Source organism: Chelonia mydas, chromosome 6 (assembly GCF_015237465.2).
Source record: "Chelonia mydas isolate rCheMyd1 chromosome 6, rCheMyd1.pri.v2, whole genome shotgun sequence".
Classification (NCBI taxonomy): domain Eukaryota; kingdom Metazoa; phylum Chordata; order Testudines; family Cheloniidae; genus Chelonia; species Chelonia mydas.
The window spans coordinates 103,593,141-103,613,279 of record NC_051246.2 but is presented as its reverse complement, the minus strand read 5'-3'; the positions used below and the strand labels follow the sequence as shown (position 1 = coordinate 103,613,279).

The 20,139-nt window shown below is 44.0% G+C and overlaps 1 protein-coding gene across 2 annotated transcripts in view; it reads right to left on the bottom strand.

Moving 5' to 3' along the window:
* Window positions 1-20,139, bottom strand: part of RIN3 (Ras and Rab interactor 3) — a 113,822-nt gene that overhangs the window by 61,542 nt on the left and 32,141 nt on the right. For both annotated transcript variants that reach the window (XM_037900852.2, XM_043547987.1), the window contains exons 2-3: window positions 17,585-17,774; window positions 12,115-12,229 (exon numbers count right to left, since the gene is read on the bottom strand). In XM_037900852.2, the coding sequence (XP_037756780.1) occupies window positions 12,115-12,229; window positions 17,585-17,774 (305 nt within the window). The remainder of the gene's footprint in view (window positions 1-12,114; window positions 12,230-17,584; window positions 17,775-20,139) is intronic.

Genomic DNA, 20,139 nt, shown 5'->3' with positions numbered 1-20,139 from the left:
AGTTTTTCTACCGCTGCAAACAAAGCACAGCAGACAATTGCACTAGAAGTGGCTTGTGGAAATTTGAGCCACTGCAGAACATCTAACAACAATGTACATATTATTTATTTCAATTCATATTAGTCTGCTCTCTTCCCCTGCTCAGTGCCCACTCTGAACCCTGGCACACTCCGTGCAAGGTCAGGGGAAAGGGAGACTCAGCGTCTGAGGCAGTTAAGCCCCATTTCCATGTGGGTGGGATGTGACAATATGCACAGGGCCTTCACCTCTCTCTGATTAGGGGATATGATCAGGGCTGTTGTTTTTATTTATATCTGAGCTTACGGGCAATATACAGAGCGCCCCCTCAGGAGTGTCTATCCCACCCGATTGCATGTCTTTGTGTAAAATATGCAGTCTTTTTTAAAAATTGCTAGCTGTTGGCCAAGGTTACTTACACACTACAGAGCAGTGGTTCTCAACCATGGTATGTGTATCCTGGAGGTATGCAGAGGTCTTCCAGGGGGCACATCAACTCATCTAGATATTTGCTTAATTTTACAACAGGCTACATAAAAAGCACTAGCGAAGTCCGTACAAACTCAAATTTCATACAGAGACTGACTCGTTTATACTGCTCTATATACTATACACTGAAATGTAAGTGCAATATTTATATTCCAGTTGATTTATTTTATAAGTGTATGGTAAAAATGAGAAAGTAAGCAATTTTCAGTAATAGTGCGCTGTGACACTTTGTATTGTTATGTCTGATTTTGTGAGCAAGTAGGTTTTAAGTGAGGTGTAACTTGGGGGTACGCGAGACAACTCAGACTCCTGAAAGGGGTACAGTCTGAGAGCCACTGCTACAGAGAGCCTCACAGTACACTCACAGCCACCATTAATTCATCTTAAACTTTCCTCATATCACTCAGTTCAAATGACAGCAGTCCATAATCACAGTATTTTCTTTTCACTGGTGCTTGGAAAGGAGGAGAGGGCTTGGGCAGGAGTCAGGAAATAGCTGAAACAACATGGTAGTCAGGTTTAAGTTAGCTGGCTGTGATGCATTAGAAAGCATATCCGCTTGAAATAGTGCAGCTAAGGAAATCAGTTGCAGAAGTTCAGCTGTTGGAGCAACTTCCTTGCTCCACTGTTCTTTGTCTCTTCCCTTTGCCTAACTAATTCCCACCCTTCTGAACTTCCTCTATTCCAGGAGCTCCTTCAGCTACGTAAATTGTTGTTTTGACTCATCGGTGCTGCTTGCTTTCACAGCTGCTTCTAGTAGTAATACCCATCTGCTTGTGGGAACAAGTACGTGAGCCTAAACTAGAGATGGGTCCAGAGTGGAGTACTCCAAAGTTTGATCTCTGAAATTCCATCCTTCCTCCTCAACTTCTGGAGAAGTTGGAATCTGGACCTAGCTCTTAACTTCATGAATTGGGCCTCTCTCTATGATAGGCCAAATAAGGTGATCAGTGCAGGATATAAAACTCTGATTGGTCCAACCAGGACCAGTGCTTTGATACTGGATTGCTTTGCCAACATCTTCTCTGCTATTATCTCTGCAAGTTTTGGGAGAATATTCAGAGATTGCTCCTAAATTTCTTCCAAGGGCAGTAATTTTCAGCACCTTTCCTATCAAGGTGCATTATGTATCCTTTTTGGCTTTGCCTCGGAACTGTTTTCTGTGCACTGAAGTACAATTGCTGTCTATAAGCCAACGTACTAGCATAACCTACTATATGGATACACACAGCATACTATAAGCCAAGGTATCATGCACCATAACCTACTTCATTGTGTCTCATTACAAATAATACCAAGTTTGGATAATCTGAAACATCTTATTTCCATTTATAATATCAAAGTTGTTTGCTTTTGTTAAGGTTGTTTAAGGATTTCAATTGTGCTCAAATTCAACCCAGGTGTAACCTCACTGAAGTCAGTGGAGTTACATTAGGCATTATTTTGGCTTAAACCTCAGAATTTTTCAGACCAGAGCAGTAATTAAAAAAAAAAAAAAAAAGAGCCCTGATTGCTGAAGTCCCAACTCAGTCTTACATTAAGTTAGTGGGCCAAATATACCTTTAGAGTAAACTCACTGATGTCGGTAGCTGTGCCAGTACTTAACTATCCTTATAGTTACAAACTTTTTCATAATATTTGACCTAAATCTCCCTTGCTGTAGATTAAGCCCATTACTTCTTGTCCTACCCTCAGTGGACATAGAGAACAATTGATCCCCATCCTCTTTATAACAGCCCAACCACCATGTTACACATACTTTGGAAGGAGGGTGGTTGGGTTTTATTCATTAGTGTGACTTCCAAGGGGTTGCTTAGGTGAGTAAGTATTACATAATGAGGCCCACAGTTCTCGTTCAGACCACATTCAACAGGCTATCTGCATTATGTGTTCGGAGTTCTTCAGTGTGATTTTATGAGCTGAATACACATTTTAGGCTGGGTTATCTTTCCACTGGGCCCTACCTCTCTGTCTGGGGTTTCTCTTTTAAAGGGGCATCCTGGGTCAGTCATTAGCTGCTGCAGCTCTGCCCATGAGCAAAGTTGGGGGCAGGAGAGGAAATACCTGGGGTACAGAACCTGATCAGAGGTACAGGGACTCTGTGCAGAAGATCTTTGCCTCCAGGTGATCACTTGCCAGGATTTGTGGGTTGGCCCTGTGGTCTGTTCCAGAGAGGGGCAAACCCTGCATCCCAACAGAATGACAGGGGACAAACCTCCATCAAGAAAATTAAAACAACCTAGTGGAGATTCCCTACCCTGTACCCCCTCTCCCAAGGGTTTTATTGCAGTAGGGAGTGAGAGGGCCCAATATTGTTGGTAAAAGCACTGTCCTCCTAAAGGTACTCGGGAGACTGTAGAGAACATCCTCATCAGAGCAACGTGAAATACACATTATAGCAATAAAGTAAATGACCAGTCTCAAAAGTACAGAAAATAAACAACCAGGGAGGATCCAAATAAAAATAATGGAAGATTTAGGTGCATCTGTCTGAGTGGAGGAGAAGGTGTTAAAGAAAACACCTTAGGAAGAGAAAGATTTCACATCTGAGGAGGAAGCTGCTGATCTAGATTTCAAGGGGAGAGTGATATTCACAGCCTAAGGGACACCACCACAAAGGCTCTAGCACCTGTCACTCTAAGCACCCGAGGGTGAGGTCCCTAGAGTGGATGGTGCAAGAGTGCAGATACCTTTGAAGACAAGACTCAGCAAGGAGTTCTCATTATATCCAGGACCAACTCAGTTAAAGCCTTTAGAAAAAGATCAACAGCATCTATTTAAAGTCAGTCTCAAGAATTCATGGCCAAACCTGCAACCCTCACTCCCATGAGTAGTCCTGAAGTCAGTGGGACTAACTACATGAGTCAGGGTTGCAGAATGAGGCCTAGGAACATAGACTAATAAACCAAAACCCATGCTGAAGCCCTGATGCTCATAGTACTTTAACTTACCATATTTAGCTATCTCATACTCTAAAAACCCCCTCAGCACTGGTTTATTTGCCAGGTTAATTCTCTAATGGTTTTATCAAAAATTATCTGTTCTTCCTTATTTTGTACATGAGGTGAATTACTTCTCTTATTTACCCTTGCTCTGCGCATTTGGAAAGGACTCACATCCTCTCTTTTGTCAAGAGCAAGGGAAAACACAATTGTTATATGGTACACATTAAAAATACACATGTATTTGCAGAACTACAGAAACAAACTAAGTTTGAATCAGACATTTTATGAAATTGGATTTTAGGAATGAAAATATTGACTAATTCATATAATTTCTCAGTATAAAGCAGGAAACGTAACATATATGGTGCTCGAGGAATGCTCTGTGAAAGACATCTCCCTCTCTCAGTTTTAGAATCATACAGAAGATTTATAGATGCTAATAGATAAAGGGCCATAGATGGCATTCAAGAATATGCTATGAAACTCTAATTCTACTCAAGACTGAGGAGTGGGAAGATCCTGGGAGTGTTGTTGGTACACAGTTATCCAAATATCACTTTCATTATGACTGTAGATCCAGAGAGCAGCTAGGAGTAACCATGATTAACTCAAGGATTTGTGATGTGCAGTGGGGGACGGGGGGCTGCTGAAAGGGTAAAGGAGGCTAAACGAGGCCTCAATTTAGGATGCTCAGAAAAACTAGAAAGGGACTTTTCACAGTTAAAGGATGAGTGATGTTCTTGGAAACCCCCTGTGACGCTGGCAGACCAGGTGCCAGTTCTTGCCAAGGCAGAAGGTGTCAGCTTAGCACTGACAAATTCATAGCTGGAAACTAGACCAGCTCACCTGTACATTCATATTGTTCAAGGTAGGTGTTAGACTTAGAAGAATGCGTTTAGTGTTTAGACTCTATGGAATGCTGGTAAGATCTGCATGCATTAATTTCACTTGTAATGTCTGTATCGCATGCTAAAAGGTGATTTGTAAGTATTGCTTTATAATTGTAAAAATACCTGCTCTGAACCTGTGAACCCAGACAGGAGGAATGGTCCACTGCCCATCAAGGAGGGCTATCAAAACTAAATGGGCCATTGTGGAACATCACAATACAAAGACTTGGTTAACAGCCCTCTCACACCCATGAAGGTGCTACTTGCAAGAAAGTCCATCCATCAGCTTGAATGCTGGAACAAGGGACAAACAGGGGCACAAGAAAATTTTCCTCTCTTTTTGCTGTTTAGATGCTCACAGGGCTGGAGCTAAGAAACTGAAGAAGAGATCCCCTGGGTCAACCTGGGTTAGCCCTAAAAGACATTCAGAGCTGACAGATTACTACAATGCTATCATCTTTTAAAAGTATATATATATTGTCCTCTTTAACCTGTAAAAAGAAAAGGAGTACTTGTGGCACCTTAGAGACTAACAAATTTATTTGAGCATAAGCTTTCTTGAGCTACAGCTCACTTCATCGGATGCATTCAGTGGAAAATACAGTGGGGAGATTTATATACACAGAGAACATGAAACAATGGGTGTTACCATACACACTGTAGCGAAAGTGATCAGGTAAGGTGAGCTACTACCAGCAGGAGTGGGGGCGAGGGGAGGGGGAACCTTTTGTAGTGATAATCAAGACGGGCCATTTCCAGCAGTTGACAAGAACATCTGAGGAACAGCGGGGGGGCGGGCGAGGAATAAACATGGGGAAATAGTTTTACTTTGTGTAATGACCCATCCACTCCCAGTCTTTTTGCGGATACAGTAGAGGATGTTGATCAGGTGGTTCCGCAGTTTCTTTGAGAGTGTGTGGCACAAGCTGTCAGCATAGTCTTTTTGCGGATACAGACTAACACAGCTGCTCCTCTGAGACCTGTCATTACGCAAGGCACTGAATTTAGCCGTATGGAGTGGAAATCTATCAGCTTCATGAAAAAAGTCATACAGATACAGACAGACATCATCTTCCTTTCCAAATGCAAACAGACGGACATCATACCAAAAGGACTGAAGGTGAAAAATCCATTACAATCTACATACCACACAGACTATGCTGACAGCTTGTGCCACACGCTCTCAAAGAAACTGCGGAACCACCTGATCAACATCCTCTACAGCAAACAGGGAAAGATTAAGAATGAGCTCTCAAAACTGGATACTCTCATAAAAAAACAACCTTCCACACAAACTTCCTCGTGGCTGGACTTTACAAAAGCTAGACAAGCCATTTACAACACACTTTGCTTCTCTACAAAAGAAAAAGGACACTAATCTATCTAAACTAATACATGCCACAAAGGGCCACAACAGTGGTTCCCTTAACCCACCCAGCAATATTGTTAATCTATCCAACTATACTCTTAGCCCAGCAGAAGAGTCTGTCCTATCTCGGGGCCTCTCCTTCTGCCCCTCCACCCCCACGAACATGATACAGTTCTGTGGTGACCTAGAATCCTATTTTTGACGTCTCCGACTCAAGGAATATTTCCAACACACCTCTGAACAACATACTAACCCACAGAGACCTTCCTACCAAGACTACAAAAAGAAGGATTCTGGGTGGACTCCTGAAGGTCGAAACAGACTGGACTTCTACACAGAGTGCTTCTGCCAACGTGCACGGGCTGAAATCGTGTAAAAGCAGCATCACTTGCCCCATAACCTCAGCCGTGCGGAACACAATGCCATCCACAGCCTCAGTAACAACTCTGACATCATAATCAAAAAGGCTGACAAAGGAGGTGCTGTCGTCATCAAGACTAGGTCGGAATATGAACAAGAGGCTGCTAGGCAGCTCTCCAACACCACTTTCTACAAGCCATTACCCTCTGATCCCACTGAGGGTTACCAAACGAAACTACAGCATTTGCTCAAGAAACTCCCTGAAAAAGCACAAGAACAAATCCGCACAGACACACCCCAGAACCCCGACCAGAGGCATTCTGCTACCCAAGATCCATAAACCTGGAAATCCTGGACGCCCCATCATCCCAGGCATTGGCACCCTGACAGGAGGATTGTCTGGCTATGTAGACTCCCTCCTCAGGCCCTATGCTACCAGCACTCCCAGCTATCTTCGAGACACCACTGACTTCCTGAGGAAACCACAATCCATCAGTGATCTTCCTGAAAATACCACCCTAGCCACTATGGATGTAGAAGCCCTCTACTCCAACATTCCACACAAAGATGGACTACAAGCCGTCAGGAACAGTATCCCCGATAATGTCATGGCAAACCTGGTGGCTGAACTGTGTGACTTTGTCCTCACCCATAACTATTACACATTTGGGGACAATGTATACCTTCAAATCAGCGGCACTGCTATGGGTACCCGCATGGCCCCACAGTATGCCAACATTTTTATGGCTGACTTAGCACAACGCTTCCTCAGCTCTCGTCCCCTAATGCCCCTACTCTACTTGTGCTACATTGATGACATCTTCATCATCTGGACCCATGGAAAAGAAGCCCTTGAGGAATTCCACCAGGATTTCAACAATTTCCATCCCACCATCAACCTCAGCCTGGACCAGTCCACACAAGAGATCCACTTCCTGGACACTATGGTGCTAATAAGTGATGATCACATAAACACCACCCTATACTGGAAACCTACTGACCGCTATTCCTACCTACATGCCTCCAGCTTTCATCCAGGACACACCACACAATCCATTGTCTACAGCCAAGCTCTAAGATACAACCACATTTGCTCCAACCCCTCAGACAGAGGCAAACACCTACAAGATCTCTATCAAGCGTTCTTACAACTACAATACCCACCTGCTGAAGTGAAGAAACAGATTGACAGAGCCAGAAGAGTACCCAGAAGTTACCTACTACAGGACAGGCCCAACAACAGAATGCCACTAGCTGTCACCTTCAGCCCCAACTAAAACCTCTCCAATGCATCATCAAGGATCTACAACCTATCCTGAAGGACGACCAATCACTCTCACAGATCTTGGGAGACAGGCCAGTCCTTGCTTACAGATGGCCCCCCAACCTGAAGCAAATACTCACCAGCAACCACACACCACACAACAGAACCATTAACCCAGGAACCTATCCTTGCAACAAAGCCCGTTGCCAACTGTGTCCACATATCTATTCAGGGGACACCATCATAGGGCCTAATCACATCAGCCACACTGTCAGAGGCTCATTCACCTGCACATCTGCCAATGTGATATATGCCATCATGTGCCAGCAATGCCCCTCTGCCATGTACATTGGCCAAATTGGACAGTCTCTACGTAAAAGAATAAATGGACACAAATCAGACATCAAGAATTATAACATTCAAAAACCAGTCGGAGAACACTTCAATCTCTTTGGTCACTTGATTACAGACCTAGAAGTGGCAATTCTTCAACAAAAAAACTTCAAAAACAGACTCCAACAAGAGACTGCTGAATTGGAATTAATTTGCAAACTGGATACAATTAACTTAGGCTTGAATAAAGACTGGGAGTGGATGGGTCATTACACAAAGTAAAACTATTTCCCCATGTTTATTCCTCCCCCCTCCGCTGTTCCTCAGACGTTCTTGTCAACTGCTGGAAATAGCCCACCTTGATTATCACTACAAAAGGTGTCCTCCTCCCCCGACTCCGCTCTCCTGCTGGTAATAGCTCACCTTATCTGATCACTCTCGTTACAGTGTGTACGGTAACACCCATTGTTTCATGTTCTCTGTGTATATAAAATCTCCCCACTGTATTTTCCACTGCATGCATCTGATGAAGTGAGCCGTAGCTCACGAAAGCTTATGCTCAAATAAATTTGTTAGTCTCTAAGGTGCCACAAGTACTCCTGTTCTTTTTGCAAATACAGACTAACACAGCTGCTACTCTGAAACCAAAGAAAAAAGAAATGCACTTTAGAAAAGTAAAAGAAAATATGAATTACCACAATAATCACAAAACCCCAGCAACAGTATTTAATCCACTTAAAGTCTTCTGACAACATGAGATTCTTTGCTAAAATAAATATCTTTTGAAGAATAAAACCTCCAAGAAGGAGATACTGTTGTCCAAAAAGACAAATCAGAGCAGATGTATTAGGTTTTCCAGTTCTCCTGTCTTCTCATGTAAGATCGTACATCTGATATAATCCTTTAGCTTTATTAATAGGAATTCATTTGTATTCCTCTAGAATCAACAAGGTGGGCAACTTACCCTAAATGAAGAAGAAACCAAAAGCATGACCCTTAGAGTTTGCTTTAGTCTGTTGCTGTCAAACTTGCTAAGTATGAAGAACTGACAAGGTATCTAGGACACATCACTGACAGAACTCGGGGCTAAAAATGTGAAGAACCATGAGAGGAATCTGACTTCTGCATGACTATGTGGTGCCATTTCTCATACTCCTGAAAGGGAACTAAGTTTTAATTCTATCGCTCCATGAATTGTGCCACTTCTATAAATATGATGTGTATTTATTAATTTTTTGCTGTAAATGACAGGAAGCTTATTTCTGTATGCACCCCAGACTATACATGTGTAATACATGAATTATAAACTGGGAGGTAATAATTTGGAGAAATGCTACACTAAATCCTTCATTTTGTTGGTGTTCCTGGGGCCAGATCCTCAGCTGGAGTAAATCAATATAACCAATGGAGGGACAGAGAATTATACCAGCTGAGAATGGGGCCCATAGTTCTATTGATAGTTCACTAAGATAGCAAATTTTAAAAAATAGCTAAGGCATTATATTGTGATTTTAAATAAGAGTATTTCATTTTACCTTTATTCAGAGAAGCCAGAGATTTTATAGTGCAGAGTACAAGCTGAACAAGTGCAGCATCTGGATCTGATGTTGTGATAATGCCAGTGTTCAAGAATGCAACTTGCTAACAGCTCCAAAGAATAACTGCTAGTATCAAAAAACAAAAGCTCCCCAAGCAAAATCTAAATGATACATGAACTTACAATAGAGAACAGATCTTTTTTCTCCAGATCCTGCAGTTATCCCTTAAAGTTCCCATATTATTTTCTTTATGAATAATGCATAGATGTTGCTATAGATAGTTTAATAATTCTTAAATTGTTCAAGGTGATTTAACACCCTCTGTGCTGTGATATACCATTATGCACACACATATTCAAGACTGGAAGACAGACATTATCTAAACCGAGTTACTGGGTTCAATACAGGACTAACAATGAAATTCTCTGGCCTGTGATAGACAGGAAATCAGACTAGATGATCTAAAGGTCCCTTCTGGCCTTAAACTCTATGATACCATTAATCTAGGAATATTCCTGTGCCCTCGCTGTTTGATAATCCAGACAGTCAAACAAATATATGATAAAAAATGTGAGGGAAGAGAAACAGCTCGTAATGCTGGTTATCATAAATTAATATTAAGCTTTTCAGGATGAATCTAAGAGTAAAATGTAATCCCCATTCCAGCTGGTTATGTAGCGGAGTTGGGTATACTGTTGTAACCCCCCTGCCAATAGCGTCAGCAGCGGCAAGGGCCAGGTCTTTATTTTACAGACCTCCCCACACCCACCCCTCCTGTAACCTGGGAACCTATAACCAATCTGGGCACCTTTGCAAAGCTGTACCCATGGCATGAGCACAGAGGTTTAAACGAACGAACTGTATGGTGGGGGTGGGGGGGAAGGCCAGGTTGAATGGGGACAAATATTTACAATTTACCACCACCATTTACCTCAAGGGGCATAAGTCCCAGTCCCAAGCAATTGGACCCTGACTGGCTGATGCAGTTTGTTCCATCTCCCAGCCTCCCACTCTCAGTTCATAGGTCCCCAACTTCCTCACTCACTGTTTGTGGTTCCAAGAGGCCAGGAAAATCAGGCTCCCTGTTTCATAGATCGCTCTGGGGCTCTGCCACCTGTCCTGCTATATTGATGTCTGCAGCTAGGACTGGGGGGCCACGCCAGAGTCACTAGGTTGACAGACTATTGCTCTGAATTCCTCTGCTCCCAGCATTGTGCATGCTGCTGCTCTGTCTGCTGCTCCCCCATTAGAAGCTGTGGCCTGTGGCGAGCCCAACTACTGCTTTGCTCTGCCTGAGGCTCAGGTGATCTAAACTGCTGCTGGGCTCTCACTTCTGCTTGCCATTGGCTAGAAAACTGGAACTTCTGGTGAGCTTGGCTTAAAAAAGGCAACTAAAGCTCTTAGCTCAGATTTTCAAATACAAGGGGATCAATGGTCTTAAAAACTCATCCAAATCCCTACCACCCAGAGAGAGATTCCTAGCAACTAGCCAGCAATACACCATTTCTCTCTCCTTACCCTCTGGCTCTGTCCAGGGCCTCTTACCCCATCTCAACAAACATCAGTTTTCATCAGGGTGACCCCATGCCCAGCCATTGTCCAGGCTTTGCCTGGTGAGTTCCCAATAGGATAATCTCAAAAATATGCGCCCCAAGAACAAAACTTTGTCAAATTATACCCCAGTGTCCCCAAACTACCCACAGTTAATATGTAAATGAGGTACTGCCTCACTGAGTTGGCTCCCCTCGCTCTCCAGTAGATGCCATCAGAGAGCTCACTCAGTTAGCTCCACTCATGTAGGCTTGAGGCCACAGGGCTTACACTGTGGAACTGAATGTGTGAATGTTCATCATTTTAATAAAAAAATCTGAACTTTCTTTCATGGACCCTTCTTCTCTGAATAGCTTATCAAAGAAATTTGCAAACATCTTTTGGAAAGCAAAAATGTCTTGTAATACAGGTGTGAATTTCAGTGCTTAATTTATAAAGAGGGAAGTGCCAGGGCACACAAAATGGCATCCTTCACACAATGTGACCTCGCATTCACTGTACGTGTGAGGTCACACTGCATGGAGGATGACATTTTGTTCTACAAATTGGCATCCTCTGCATAGTGTGACTTTGCACACACTGTACATGCAAGATCATGCCTTGCACCACTGACAGAAGAGGTGCCCAGGCTGTGGCCCAGCCTGAAAAGAGGTGCCGGGGCTGAGCCAAGGCAAAAATTAAGCTCTGGTGGCTTTGTGCTCACCCAAAAGTCTGCACCAGACATGTGCCTTTTGGAGTTTCTTTGATTTCCCCTTTCTTGCTTATAAAAGGTTCAGTCATCCAATCAGGGAACAGAAACAACACTATGCTCTTTTGGGGACCAATCATATACTGTGAATACTGAAGAGCTGAAGACACAGTCAAAACAAACAATTCAGGAACAACCAATAGGTAAAAATATTTGTACAAAGTGTTTGAATAAGAAATGAATAAAGAATAAATTAGCAAAAATCAAAGTCTGTTGGCAGCTAATTCAAGAGCAGAAATAAAGACTAAATTAATCAAATAGATTGAGATTGATTCTCCATTGCCTTCCACATTCTATCACTACTCACACTTGTGTAAATGCTTCCATTCTCATTTGCCTGAATAAAATGCTACTCTTCTAACATGATAGCATTTTACACTACCCTGTGCACAGGTACAAATGATGACAAAAGGTACAGATCAGTGGAGAATTGGGCCAATTGGTCACAATGAATCTGAACAAATTTTCCTGGAGGAGTCAAGATCTACCGTTCCTCCAACTGTGGCAGGATCTTTTTCATTACAAGCACATTTGTGTACATACCTTGCAGTCAAGAGTCAAGCCCATCTGATGGTCAGAGCAAGAGATAAAAGTCTTGAGAAAACTTACGTGATTTTTCTTCTTTAATGTTGTACTCCTGCACATCAGAAGCTGCATTCTGGGCTGGGAAGTGGACCAAGAGTACCATGTTGTTCATGTTACCATCTCTCCTAACTAGGAATATCTAAAGCAGAGGAAAAGAAGTAGGAGCTTGTGAACTTAACGTTAAATATCTGAGAATGAGACTCTTTCCAGTAACCAGAGAAAGGTCTTTTTCAATTCACATCTAACACACTTCATTCTAGTTTCACTCCAGTATGTCAAATATTCCATGACAAAGATAACTACTGCTAAGGGATATTTTCTCTGGGTGAAATTCAGTCCTGCAGTAGGGACTAGCAGAATCCCAATGCACCACTGATATCCTGCTTAACCTGAAGATAAAGCTGCACAACTTCACACAATTTGCCAAATGACAACCCCTGATGCAACTGCCCTAAGTGATGGTGAATTTGCCCCAGTACATCCTCACTTGAGTTTCTAGCATGAGTATAGAATAGGGGCCCCCTAGACATTTATAGAAAAAAGGATTAAAATAGCCATAAGTTGATTTTATAGCAAATGACTAACTTTTGGTCCTGAGTGGCTCAAAGCAGTGGGCATGTTGGACTAGCACAGGAGCAAGTTTAATCAAGAAGAGAAAGGGCTTTCTGGCTGAGTCAGTACCTTCTTTGTGCAGCGTAAGCACTGTGTGCATTCCTCAGTTTGTTTCTAATCCGACTTCAATGTCAAATATGTATGTAACTTGTACAGTAACTCCTCGCTTAACGTTGTAGTTATGTTCCTGAAAAATGCGACTTTAAGCGAAACGATGTTAAGCGAATCCAATTTCCCCATAAGAATTAATGTAAATGGGGGGGGGGTTAGGTTCTAGGGACATTTTTCTCACCAGACAAAACACTCACTCACACTCATGAGGGGGGGGGAGAAAGAGGTTTTAAACAAACAATTTAATACTGGTACACAGTGATGATGATTGTGAAGCTTGGTTGAGGTGGTGGAGTCAGAGAGTGGAATATTTCCCAGGAAATGCCTTAGTGCTGAATGATGAACTAGCACTCAGCTGAGGCCTCAAGGGTTAACACATTGTTAATGTAGCCTCACTCTACAAGGCAACATAAATGGAGGGAGGGGAGGCAGCATGGCAGACAGAGACAGAGACACACCCTGTGTGTGAGAGAGAGAGAGAGAGAGAGAGAGAGATGCACATTGCGCCTTTAAGTACGCTGACGCCACTCTAAGTACATTGCCTTTTTAAGTAGATCAGCAAGTTGAGACTGCAGCTGCTGCTAGCAAGCTGTCTCTGTCCTGAGCCCTATCATGTCCCCTGTCCCCACCCCCCGCTCTATAGGGATGGGGTAAGCGGAGGGCAGGAGCAGGGGGGTAGGGGGACACCGTGACATCAGCACCCCTCTCCCCCACCCCGAACACCAAGTAGTAGGCTCCCGGGAGCAGCTCCAAGGCAGAGAGCAGGAGCAGCACATGGCAGTGGCAGGAGGGACAGCTGAACTGCCGGCAATTGATAGCCTGGGGCGGCTGCCGCACAGGGAACTCAGGGGAGCTGATAGGGGGGCTACCGGTCCACCTAGTTCCAAGCCCCCATCAGCTAGCTGCAACAGGCTGCTCTTCCTGCAAGCAGTGGACAAAGCAGTTGGCTGCCAAACGTTATAAGGGAGCATTGCACAACTGTAAACGAGCATGTTCCCTAATTGATCAGTAACGTAGCAACGAAACAACGTTAACCGGGATGACTTTAAGTGAGGAGTTACTGTAGCTTGAAATCCTATGAGCAAAGACTCTTTGTCATCACCTCTTCCTTAAAGCAGCTTTAGGTAAGACAGAGTCAAGGTATTTATAAAAGTGATTTCAAAGACTTAGCTAATTTTGGGACCACGGTATTAACATTCTAGAGGAGAAGTGTGATTCTGGAAACGATTAAATAATTGCAGTGCACTGGAACTACACCAGGAAAGCTTTGATTTCTCGGGAAGAGGAACTGAGAGGAGTTTGTCTAGAAGCCAAGTCACAATGCACTGCACTGCCATAGGGGGAACTGATGTAGGTTCTGAGCTCGGCAGGTTAGGAGCATTGCTAATGCACAAACCCTCAGGGGTCCTAGGGTTGGGAGCATCTCACGTCACATTCAAGCAACCACTCTGGCCACAGGCTAAAGCAGTTTTGCTAAGACAGTGAGTGAGTGTCCTTGGGCGTATCTTGTGTGGCTCTCCATTCAGTTCAATACAACAGAGAGCCTGGTGAGGTCTTCTGCTCTCTGATGTGAAATTCAGTCCTTCAGCACTTCATATTTGAACTGGATCAGACTCAAAGGGCAGCTTGACCCCATGCCATGGTGGTGAGCAGGATATAAATGATTAGCTAGGTAGACAGGCAGGTGTCAGAGATGGTTGTGAGCACCCTGCACCTTCCCATGTACAGGGAGGGAGGTAAATCATTTAATCTCTTTGTGCCTCAGCTCCCCCAGCTGATAACTCTAACCTACTTCACTGGGCTGTTGTGAGAATTAATGTATGTTTGACCCCCGAGATCACTGAGTTACCGATTAACACTTGATCCATTTTGGTTCAAATTCAGATTAACAAGGTGAGAAGTGAAACCTGGAAACTGGTCTGTTCTCTTTTCTAATCAGGAAGACTTGTTGCCATGGTTCCAAAGGTTATATTTGGGCCATGTTTGTAGAAATGGGGCCTTAGCTGCACAGGCTTCCTGAGCTTGCAGCTAACTAGTTCCCAATTTGCAGGATGGGAGCCTATTGTGTAAATAAGTCTTTCCAGATTGTGCCTCTGGGGTGTTGGAGAGCTGCTCCATCCTAAAATGAGCTTCAGGAGCAGGCAGAGCATGCGCCACCCCAGCTCTCTGACATTAAACTAGTGTATGTCCACTGCACCCTCTTCTGCAGGATACAGCATCAGCACATGCTCCCCTCTGCGGCTGGCCAGCTGTTCTCCCCTGGGAGGCACCCCTCTGGGCTGGCTCCTCTCCTGGCTACCTATTGCAGAGGGGGAGGGATCATGCCTGTGGAAGAGGTGGGTGGGGGAGCAGAGACAGGATTTGCCCCTGAATGTCCTTCAGAGACACTGCCCATCCCTGGATGTCTTGGAGAGCTTTAAAGATGTTAACGTTGTGGCAGCTGGATGCCATTGCGAGAACCAGCAAATGGCAGAGGAGACTTTGGTTTCTAACTTGCCACGAGCTAGATTTCATCCCTGAACGCTGACTCAGAGAATGAAAAGGCAACATCCACTGCCACCCTCACAATGAGAGCACGTGAATTGCCTGGGCACTCTGCAGTCCGCACAATCTATTCCCACCTTTCCTTCAGCTAAAGGTGGTCTGTTCATTTCCACAGGAACTGGCGTAAACACCCACTACGGCTTCTATTGCTAGCAAAAAATTAAAGAAGGAAAAGGGGCAGGCAAGCTCTTAGCCAGACTGCCCTTTTCTAATGTTCTGTCCAGGAAGGCCACATGAGCCTGAGGGAGAACTCCCCAGCTAGTGCGCCAACCCCCCTCCACCCAAAAGCATCAGGATTTCCAGACCTTTTCTTCAGGGTTCAGTGTTACCTCTCTAAATTAAAACCATGCAGCACAGGTTCATCATATAGACCAGGTCCTTTCCTCAGAGCCAGGGACTCCTGCAGGTCTTACTCTTCAGGCCCCCTGCCTGGGAGCTAAGGAGAGCCTCTCTCCTCCCTTTGTTGAAGTTTTCCTCCAGCTGACTGGCTCCCAGACTTCTTAGCCTGCTACCTGCAACCTTGCACTCCCCGGCCATCGGCCCACAAGTTAAGGGGAACCTCTCTACTCTTTTCCTCATGTCCCTCAACTCAAGCTGCCCTTTATATATATCTCAGCAGGCCTGGGTCTGAGTCATCTAGTTTCTATCATGTGTCCCTGGGACTTACTCCCTTCATCTGGGGAGATGGGCTTGTACAGGCTTTAGTCTAACCCAGATACAGCCTTTACGGTAAAAACCTCCCTTATCACAAACACCAGGCCCTCTTTTTTTTTTTTTTTTTTTTTTGGACCAGGTCTCCTCATGCATCAGGACTTAATTTAAAAAAAAAAAAAAAAAAAAAAAAAAAAACCCCACAACACCCCAGCAACATTTCAAGGCTCATAACATGATGAGACCAAACAGACTCTCTCCGATAAACCCAATTCTGCTATGCTTACTGATACTGAGTAGTCACACTGAGCTTAGTGACACTACTCAGATGACAATATACAACTAAACGTAAGTACAGGCAGCAGGCCTGGGCTCACTCTGTGGCATCTGTGCTCACCTAACCCCTTCCTGGGATTTGGCTTTATTGGTAAGCTAAAGAACAATGAAACCATAAAACAGTCTAAAATTTCTCCTTCAGCTTGGCTGTGCTTCAGGTTTCCATGCCGCAGCATCTCTACCCCTAATCCTAGCCTCATTCCAGATCAGTTTTCATTTAGTCATTTTAGTCTCTTTGGTTTGCACAGGGTCATTACCTTCCCTTAGAACACCAGCCAGTGAATGAAGAGAAGTGGGAGCAGGCCACTTTTTAGCAGAGGGAAAAACTGGGCTTATCCACCCTACTTCCTCCTAATCACCTCCCAATACTTTATGACATATAAAGAATTCCTGAGAGTTATTCCCCCACAGACTAAACAATACAAAAAGCATTTTATATCTTGCTTTGTTTACATTAGAAATTCAGTTCTTGTCTACTTTGGGAGCTTCTATGGATAACCGGAGAGGTACTGTAATGACATCACAGTACCAAGGACATGAAATCTGAGCAACTGTATCAAAACTTTTTAAAACACATGTTTTGTTTGTTGTTTTTGTCAACCCTTCTCTATCACAAACACCTGGCATGCGCTTGGGAGAAAAGATTTCTTTCCAAACCCCATCTCTTGCCAATAAAGGGCTGAAAGAACTGCCACTAGTTCTCATGTCCTCCTACAAGGAAGACAATTTTGATGTTGCTGGTTTTCCTAAGGTACAAAAAATCAACAAGCAAAATTGACACCCCAAAGAAGCAAACTGGGGATATGAACACACTTTTGTTGTTGTTCACCTTTAAGATTTCACTTTTTAAGGAAGCTACAAGTCAGAGATATTGGAAAAATACTGCATCAGACTACAGAGAGTATATGGAGATATCTGAAAGCACAACAGAGCAGGGCTATGAAACAAATAGGAAAACTATTCCCAGACACCAACTGCTAAGTGAATCAAAGGTATAAGCCTTCTCTTTCACACACACCACCACTCTAGAGAGAATGGAAATGTCTATCCCACGAACATAAGACTAGCCAACAAAGACCAGAAACTGCTAAATACGTTTGCTTTCATTTTTTTTTTTTTGGGGGGGGGGGGGCGAGGGAGGGAACAACAACCAAAACCATACCACAGCTATCCATCTCCCCTGAGGGCCAGGAAATGTGCTTGTCTGAGCTGAAATTGTTTTGGACAAATGTAGACTTACCCCTGCTGCTTCTTTGCTGAGTATCTCTCCAGCCCTGTCTTGATTCATGCTCAGCTGAAGCCAGACTGGGCATGTTTTGATGAGTTTATCAAGAACACAGATGCCAGGCACTGGAAGGCAGTTTTGCAGAGTGATGGACTGAGATGGCCGTGTCTCATCATCATCTTCTTCACCAGGATCTGTGGCAGGACTGAAACAACACAAGAAAACCCCTTTAAGGAGAAGTGAAGAGCGACTATTTGTTGTGAAGAAGTGTAAATACACACACACACCACACTACTTGACTGGCATCAAACTAGAGATATTATTATTGTTATTTAACAGTTCCATTGTGTGCCTACAAGTCAAAGCCCTATTGTGCTAGGCACTGGCACAAAACATAGAGGAAATGACAGTTCCTGCCTGAAATAAGATTAGCTTGAGCTATAAATTCACCTCTGGGGTTCCAGCCATGTCAGACATAAGTGGTTATTCTGCTCTGGGGGCTGGTGGTATTTGGACTTACCTCTCTCCTATCCTCCCAGTGCTGGCACCTACAGAACAGAGTGGAGGCACATTGTCAGTGGCTGGGGGGAAGCTAGAACTGACCTACGCTGTACCTCTGTGGATCAAAGATTTCAGCCTCCAGGGGCCCAGTTCGCTACCTGAAGCATCTGAGTGACTGCCCTTGACTTTAAAACAAGGTATTTGTCCTCTGCACTGGAAGAGTAGGAGCCCCAAGGCTACCAAATCACCTTTCAGGAATGCCAAGTACACTTCACTATACCATATTTTTAAAGAGAGCAAGAGACCCTGACAGCTCATGCCACCAGACTGCCTCAGGGTCAGCCTGCATCTGTAACCTTCCCAGGATTTCTGGACTCTTACAGTAGCTTTAATGATTAGCCTGAGTGTGCCACAGGAAGCACCCAAACCAAGCCCAGCTGAAGGAGTACATCACCTGTAAGACATAGTGAGTTAGAAAAGGTCTGATTTTAGCTGGGAAGCCTTGGTTCTCTACCTAAGGTCCTCTCAGATACTCAAACTAAGCAAAAATTGAGACCCTGTAACACTGAGATTTCCCCCTGTCATAAATATAAAGGGAAGGGTAACCACCTTTCTGTATACAGTGCTATGAAATCCCTCCTGGCCAGAGGAAAAACCCTTTCACGTGTAAAGGATTAAGAAGCTAAGGTAACCTAGCTGGCACCTGACCCAACATGACCAATAAGAGGACAAGATACTTTCAAATCTGGAGGGTGGGGACAAAGGGTTGGTCTGTCTGTGTGATGCTTTTGCTGGGAACAGATCAGGAATGCAGCCTTACAACTCCTGTAAAGTTAGTAAGTAATCTAGCTAGAAATGCATAGATTTCCTTTTGTTTAATGGCTAGTAAAATAAGCTGTGCTGGATGGAATGTATATTCTTGTTTTTGTGTCTTTTTGTAACTTAAGGTTTTGCCTAGAGGGATTCTCTATGTTTTGAATCAGATTACCCTGTAAGGTATTTACCATCCTGATTTTACAGAGCTGATTCTTTTACCTTTTCTTTAATTAAAATTCTTCTTTTAAGAACCTGATTGATTTTTCATTCTTTGTAAGATCCCAGGGTTTGGGTCTGTGTTCACCTGTACAAATTGGTGAGGATTCTTATCAAGCCTTCCCCAGGAAAGGGGGTGTAGGCCTTGGGGGAAGACGTCTCCAAGGGGGTCTTTCCCTGTTTTGTTTAAAACGCTTGGTGGTGGCAGCATACGGTTCAAGGACAAGGCAAAGTTTGTACCTTGGGGAAGTTTTTAACCTAAGCTGGTAAGAATAAGCTTAGGGGGGTCTTTCATGCAGGTCCCCACATCTGTACCCTAGAGTTCAGAGTAGGGAAGGAACCTTGACACCCCCCTTCTATGATTACATTTCTCTGCGGATGCTAGGAGCAGGTGGGACAGTATTTGCGAAGTTTGACATTTGAAATCCCACCCCTGCACACACTGGTGACAGGGTTCAGTGAGCACACACCACAGCCACAGGGTAGCCTGGGTAGGAGTGTGTGGGGTGGGATGGTCCCCACCTTTTGGTTAAAACCATGGCAACAAATAGCCTGAGAGAAGGAGGTAGTGTGCTTAGGAGCTCAGGCCCTTTGAGGAGCTGGGCCTCGGTGCTTTTTGTGCACAGTTTAATTTACATCAGCGTAAAGGTGTGTGTTTACTTACAGAGCTTCCTCACCAAGAGTGAACTGAAGGAAAAAAAAAAAAAAAAGTCAATCCTCAAAAGCTTACTCATTGAGCTAGGGTGGGTGAGCTCAGATTAGCAGAGAGTGCAGGACTGGACCCAAAGACCACGAGCGGAACTCCTCTCTCACATGCTACTAAACCAGAGCTGAAGTGAACGGATGCAATGTGTATGTGTGAACACTAGAGGGAACTCAGGGACTAGAAAGACAAGGGGCCTAATTCTTCCCTCCTTTGTGTGACAACTACAATCTTAACCAACACTGAGGATGTAACTGGGAAACTCCAGAGCTTTAAAAATAAATAAATACCCTCCCTTCCCCCCACACACATACCCCTATGAGTAGCTACAGCT